The sequence below is a fragment of the Geospiza fortis genome, unplaced genomic scaffold, assembly GCF_000277835.1.
Source record: "Geospiza fortis unplaced genomic scaffold, GeoFor_1.0 scaffold97, whole genome shotgun sequence".
Classification (NCBI taxonomy): Eukaryota; Metazoa; Chordata; class Aves; order Passeriformes; family Thraupidae; genus Geospiza; species Geospiza fortis.
In genome coordinates this window covers 3,217,048-3,224,246 of record NW_005054343.1, presented here as the reverse complement: position 1 = coordinate 3,224,246, position 7,199 = coordinate 3,217,048, and the positions used below count along the sequence as shown (strand labels likewise).

The 7,199-nt window shown below is 43.8% G+C and overlaps 1 protein-coding gene across 1 annotated transcript in view; it reads left to right on the top strand.

The window, feature by feature from the left end:
- CMTR2 (cap methyltransferase 2) overlaps nucleotides 1-5,667 on the top strand; it is a 6,041-nt gene extending 374 nt beyond the window's left edge. Inside the window, exon 2 of the mRNA XM_005422744.2 lies at nucleotides 2,054-5,667. Coding sequence (XP_005422801.1) covers nucleotides 2,073-4,367 — 2,295 coding nt within the window. The 5' untranslated portion in view covers nucleotides 2,054-2,072 and the 3' untranslated portion in view covers nucleotides 4,368-5,667. The remainder of the gene's footprint in view (nucleotides 1-2,053) is intronic.
- Nucleotides 5,668-7,199: the final 1,532 nt, after the last annotated feature.

The window sequence follows — 7,199 nt, the reverse complement described above, 5'->3', positions numbered from 1 at the left end:
TGAGGCGGCGGGCGGGGAGCGGAGCGCGGGGATGGGTGAGGAGCTGCGCGGTAGGGCGAGCCCAGAGCCCGGTCCTGGCCGGAAGGGGTCTGGAAATGAAGATAAAAAAAGCAGGCATTTGTCTGTTCTTGCTGTGTGCTGAGTGAGCTTGGATTTAGGGTTGCGCTTGTTAGTATTCTGGCTGGAGCACCTCTGGGACAGGCTAAGAGAGCTGGCGTTGTTCAGCCTTGCAGAACGTTCTGGGGAGTTCTTAGAGCCCCTTCCAGTATTTAAAAGAGGCTTATATGAAAGAAGGAGAGTAACTTTTTACATGGGCAGATAGTGGTGGGGCAAGGGGGAACGTTTTTAAACTAAAAGAGGAGATATTTAGATTGGATGTTAGGAAGAAATTCTTCCCTGTGAGGGTGGTAAGGGCTGTGGCTTCCCCATCCCTGGAAGTGTCCAAGGCCAGGTTGGGTAGAGGTCTGACCAGCCTGGTCTAGTGGAAGGTATCCCTTACCCATGGCAGGGGGGTTGGGATGAGATGGTATTTAAGGTCCTTTCCAAACCTCTTCTATGAATAAGTGGGATGAGCTGTAATTAAAAGCCCATACTCATAGTTGCTGTTTAAAATGAAATAAATTAGACAAGGGCACTGTGTTTTTCCCAGTTTTCCTCTTTACCCAGAACATCTTACAAGAAAGGTTGAGATTAAAGCCAGAGCCCATCTGCATAGAGGACAGTGAAATTAAACCTGCCTGTTGAAAGCCCTTAAACTGGGGAAAGGCAAGATGAAACCTCAGTTGTGTGTGTGCCCATGTGCCTCTCTTCTCCTCTCAGGGCTGATGGTGATGAGGGCAAACAGATATGAGCTGTGGCCTGAGATGCTGCATGGCTTTGAGGGGAAGAGTAAAGTGCTGAGGGTGGCCATTGTTTCCAAACTTTCTCAGCTCTTTCAGTTTTAATCCAATATTTTCTCAAACTCTGTTGTTATGTAACTCTTAAGGTCATTGTATTTTGTGTTTGTGGGAATGTGAGGGCTTGAGGGGTGGTAAAGAGATAGGAACTCTCTCAGCCTATCTCGGGTGGTAATTTTGATTGAATTATTTTGCTTAAATGAACATTTTAGTTTGGAATAAATTGCTGGCTGGCTGATTTCTGGTTAGTGCCTGTCAGTTGTGTGCTGTGTGCTTTGTGCTGAGCGGTGGAGCAGATTGCTGCAGCCTCGTCAGCTTTGTGTGGAGTGTGCTTGTGTTTGTTGGCCTTTTACTCACTCACAGCACAGCACTTAGCACTACTTTCTTCTTTAACATCAAGCACGTATTCCCATTGACCACAGCTGCAACCAAGTCTCTCACTTCAGGTTTATCACCGCTTTTTCAGTCATTAAAGGGAGGCATAAGGGTTTGCAGTCATCTGGCAGGGAGCAGTAATGCTGAGCAGAGGAAGAGAAAGGTTGTGCTCACTGGCTGATGTCCAGCATCCCTCCAGGGCCCTTCAGCTGAGGGGCAGTTCTCAAGGGTGCCAATGAGGGCTACCCCAGCATTAACACTGGCTCTGGTGGGAGGGTTGTTCCCACTTGGAAAACTGGAGGAGCAGCAGCTGTGCTCCCTCTCAAAGTTGCCTTTGCTTGTGGCTCTGCACCATCCATACTTGGAGCTCTCAGATAAACAGTGCCATCATCAGATGATAACATTTCTGGGCCACTTGCTGAATTTGGAGAGCTTGTGGTGTGTTCTCTTTTGTGACTGAGATATTTGTATTTAAGTGTTTAGATCCATACAGTGAGCAGAATATTCAGAGTCAGTGAAGGGCCCAGCACTAGCAAACTCTTCTTCACTTGCTGTGTAAATAGCAAGAAGGGCAATTGAACTGGTGAACCTCCTGATTTTCAAATGACTTTATTCAGGATAGCCCTCATTTACATTCCTCATTGGTGCATGAAGCATTTACCTCTGTTCTAGAATATAGCTGCTAAGCAGGACACATTTTTATTTTTTTATAGAAAGCTTTTCCTATTTCTGTACTGGTGTGATTGGAATGACATGGTTTCTTCTCCCCTGATGTTGTCCAGGTTGTGAGTCCACTCAAGAATGGATAAATGTAAGCAGCCTTATGTTAACCAGAAGACCAGCCTTGAAAAGTTCAGCCCTGAAATTCTCTCTGAAATTGAGAAGCTCTTTGAGAAGAAGTTTACTTATACTAAGCCAGTGAATGATGAATGGAAGCTGCCAGATCCCAGCAATGCTTTTACATGTGATCATGTGGAATTTCACTCACTCCTGGCTCTGAAGGATTCAATGAATGAAGTGAAGAACCAACTGAGTGATAAGAACTTGGAAGATTGGCATCAGCACACCTCATTTACCAATAAAGCAGGGAAAATAATATCTCATGTGAAGAAATCTGTGAATGCTGAGCTCTGTACCCAGGCATGGTGCAAATTTCATGAGATCCTGTGCAGTTTTTCTCTTCTCCCAGAAGAAGCTCTTCAAGATGGAGAACTGAATTCTGTCCACCTCTGTGAAGCACCTGGAGCTTTTATAGCCAGCCTTAACCACTTCTTGAAGTCCCACCATGTCCCCTGCCACTGGAATTGGGTAGCTAATACTCTGAACCCTTATCATGAAGCCAATGACATCCTTATGATGATCATGGACGACCGTCTGATAGCAAACACGTTACCTTGGTGGTACTTTGGTCCAGATAACACTGGGGATGTGATGACATTAAGACATCTAACAGGACTTCAGAGCTTTGTGAGCAATATGACCACAGTCCACTTGGTAACTGCTGATGGCAGCTTTGATTGCCAGGGGAATCCAGGTGAGCAGGAAGCTCTTGTCTCACCCCTTCATTACTGTGAAACAGTCACTGCTTTAATGATCCTGGGCACTGGAGGATCCTTTGTTTTGAAGATGTTCACTCTGTTTGAACACTGTTCTATCAACCTGCTCTTTCTGCTGAACTGCTCTTTTGAGGAGGTCCATGTCTTTAAACCAGCCACCAGCAAAGCTGGAAACTCAGAGGCCTATGTGGTTTGCCTTCGCTATATGGGCAGAGAAAGCCTTCATCTGCTTCTTCCTAAAATGACACAGAACTTTGGAACAGAAATGGTCAACAAGGCTCTTTTCTCCCAGCATACACTTCCAGAATCATTCCTTAAAACACATGAAGAATGTTGCATGTTCTTCTACAAGTGCCAGGTAGAGACTATTTCGGAGAATATCCGTCTTTTTGAGCGCATGGAAGAAGCAGAGCAGGTGAAACTGAACAAGTTAAGAGACTGTGCAGTAGAGTTCTTCATGCAAAAGTTCCACCTGAAACCCATTGGCAGAAATAACTGGCTTGTCAAGAAATCCCAGGCTGGTTGCAGCATGAATGCAAAATGGTTTGGGCAAAGAAACAAATATTTTAGTACATACAATGAAAGGAAGATGATGGAAACCCTGACATGGAATGATAAAGTGGCAAAGGGCTATTTTAATCACTGGGCTGAGGAACATAGTTTAAATAATGCTGGGAACATGTGTGTTCTGGAAGGATCATTTTCTAACCTTGAATGTAGCTTTTGGTACATTTTGGAAGGAAAAAGATTACCCAGAGTAAAGTGTTCTCCATTTTGTGATGTTCAGGTCTTAGAAAATCTTAATGAAGCTGTGAAGGAGTTGGGTGGGGGGAGGCTGAAAAGCAGATCAGTGCTGCAGCCTTGTCACTCTTGTGAAGTTCTTTCTGGGGAACTCATACTGGCAAAAGTGTGTGATCTTTCCAGGTGCCATCAGGAAGTCCTAAATGAAAGTTGTAGTGACCAATTCAAGTGCCTTGTGGTGGGCTTTCCCACCTTCTGTGACGCAGAAAGCCAGCCCAGCATGGAAATAAAGCCCATGGACGCAGCCACGCTGCTGACTTTCAGCTTCTCTTTGCTGTACGATGGAGAACCAAAGTACCAGCAGCAGCTTTTGGAGTGTGTTCTGCATTCCTTGGCGCAGCTGGCAGCAGGAGATGCCTTGGTTTTGCCTGTTCTCTCCTGCCTGACACGTTTCACAGCTGGCCTGGTCTTCATCCTGCACTGCTGTTTCCGGAGCGTCGCGTTCGCGTGCCCGACCTCGCGGGAGGCCCTGAGCAGCGGCGCCGCTCTGCTCTGCGTTGGCTTCCGAGGCCTCCCCGCGCCCGTGCTGGAGTACCTGCAGCACCTGAATGCTCTCATGAGCTCTTTGCTGGACACAGACTCTCCCCAGCAGGTTCTGCAGTTCGTGCCCATGGAGATTCTCCTCCAGGGCAAGCTGTTGGAGTTTCTGTGGGATTTAAACACAGCCATTGCAAAGAGACAGCTCCACCTGATTGTGCAAGCTCAGCAGCAGCTAATGACTAGTGACATTCCACTTTAAAATAATTCTAGAACTGTGTGAGTTGCTGCTGCTAGACCTCATTTCACAGGCAGGCAGAAGGTGTTAAAAACACTGTTAATGTGAAGGTAACATTAGTGCAAAACTGGTGTGACATTGAGGGTGCTGGCAGGATGTTTTGAACTGTCAGTCCTAGGTGCACCATATTGTATGTGTAGGAAACAGGAGAAAAGAAAGCCAGACCTTGATTTCTGGCCACTGAGCTGGGTGTTTTAGGATGCAGAATAACACAGAATCTTTAATTCAATGGAAGCAAGGGCTGACAAGTGACATGAGCCTCAGAGCCTCCTATTACCATTCCTAAAAACTGTCTTTTGACATCCCTTTATTTTACATTTGGTTTAATTCTTAATGGTGACATGGGGGAAATCCTGTGTAACTTGCCTTACCATTTTGGATGGTATGAAAGGGTGGTGGTTATGGGTATGTGTCCCCATTTACCATTCTTAAACAAGAGCCTCTGAATTTTCACCTCGTAGCCTTTGAATATCAGCCTCTTCCTTGGCACTTCAGTGAGTGAGGACTGAGATGAAAATTTCCTTGCCAAAGCCTGATAATGGTTTCTCCATCTCATTCTTGCAGCTGTTTTGTGAATGCCATGCTGATATCCTGAGTTCCAGTTCTTTGTGCACTTCAGTCACTTGACAGAAGGATCAAATTGAGCTGTTTATGCCAGAGAAATGCTCAGCCTCTGGCTGTTCATTGCTTACTCTTCAGGCAATAATTTGGATTGCCATCAAGCCCTCTCTTGTGACTTCTTATGGGTCCAAAGCTGAGCTCAATTCTCGAGAATGAAATTTGCTAAAAGAATTAGCCAGTGGCTGTAGACACTTAGGCATGTAACAAGCAGAGCCTTTAGGAGACATTTAAATGCAGGAATCTTCCACTAGCCATGAGAGGCTCATAACATGCAGTTGCTGGGATTTGCCAGCTTTTCCATGCTAAAAATCCTTAAAACAAAGGCTTTGAAGTGTTACCACCTGAACAAACAGTTCACCAGTTGTGTGCTGCCTTTCTTGTGTACACAAGTGTGTTCATGTTTGTGTGAGAACCTTCAGGGTTGTACAGCCATGAAGCTTTTGTGTTGTAAGTAATCAATGTGTGCTTTTGATGTGAAGAATGCATATATTTTTTGAGGTACAAGAAAAGATGTTGATTTACATGGCTGTTGTATATTTTCATTTTATTGACAAATGTTGAAAGTGTTAAAAGAATTTTTTTAAAAAAGAAGGGAAAACAACTGCTGTTTGGAGAAAATAAAGCCTTTTATTTTAGGTTTTCAGTGTTGCTGTTTACATATTTATTTATCAAATATGGAAGAAATCAATGAAATGCAGTAGGGGAGCCTGGGAAGGTTTAAATATTTTTGGGTTTTTTTTTTTAGCCAGGCTTTCCTAATCTTGTCATTTATCCATCCTTCATGAGTGAAGGGTCTAGTTGTCTTCATTTCTCTCTAACTTTAACTTTGGAGTTTATTAGCTTAGAGAGAGATTCCACTTGCAAATGTGGTCAAAGCAGTGGAGGAGGCCTGCACAGAGTTCCCTTGGCCTTGTCACTGTGCCTGACAATCCATGTCCCTCTGTGGTTCCTGTAACTCTTAGCAACAAGGGTTTTGTCTTCAGGACCTTCAGTTTCTCCTGGCTGTGACAACTGCTCAGGTAGGATGAGGTTGTTATACACTGTACTTTTGTCTGCAAAGTCCATTATTTATTCTTACACTAATTGCTGGCCTTCACCGAGTGGTGTGATTGAGAAAAAGCTGTGTGCCGTATTCCTCAGGGCTGGCTCTGCTGCACTGCCAGGGGTTCCAGGTGATTGTCTTTGGGTTGGCTGTCCAGTTTGTCTGTAGAAACTGGCTGCTAACTCATTTTGATTGCAATTATCAATGCTAATGTGTTTTTCCCATTGCCTTTCTCTTTGGAAGTAAGCACCAAATTAGAGAGCTGGGGAAGGTCATTCTTTGTCCTAGAGGTGCGAGATGACGCAGGAAATGAATCCTGTTCTGGTACCTTCATTTCTGTACAGCTAGTGGTGATTCCTGGGGAAATCTTTATGCAAGAAGTGGAGTTGAATGGATGATGAACTGCATGACAGCCTTGCCTGTCTTGGTTTTAGTGAAGCTGAAAACTTTGGTTGTTAATGTCAAAATGTTCTTCAGGGGACATGAGGACTTTGGAAGCATCCTTGAAACAGGAGACTCGGTTGGAAGTGCTTGTTATGGGGATTGTCAGGTTGATTTTGGTGGAAATACTGTTTACTGGGTTTATGGTTTTACTGAATTACAGGGAAATTGAAATGCTTAGAATTGTATTCAAGCTTATAAAAAGTTTTATGAAATATTTGCATTCCCAATATAACAGTATAAAACAGTGCCTAAAGACATGAAATGGCAGATTGGAAAGTAAAGGGAAAATATGGATGTCTTCATTTTGCTGCTACAGACCTTAAAAGATGCATATCCAACTTATTCAGTCCTTAAAGTCAATTTATACACTGCGTTATTTAGATTATGCATCTTATTTGAATTTTGATAGATCTTAATATGCTAGCATGCCTGGCAGTTTTTGAGTTCAAATAGTTGGTGTTGAAAGCAAAGACAAAGCACTGAGCCCAAAGCAAATTGGCTTTCTCCCTGGCTGAACAGCTATTTAACAAATGTCCTTTTTCTGTCTTGTGTCAGGTCCTCTGAGTCCCCCATCGAGACTGGGGAGATGAAATTTTACCTGTAATACAACTTGCACCAGAGCACCACAGTTAATGGCTCCTTTTATTAAAACAATAATATGAAATTGTATATTAAAACAATATTTTTTC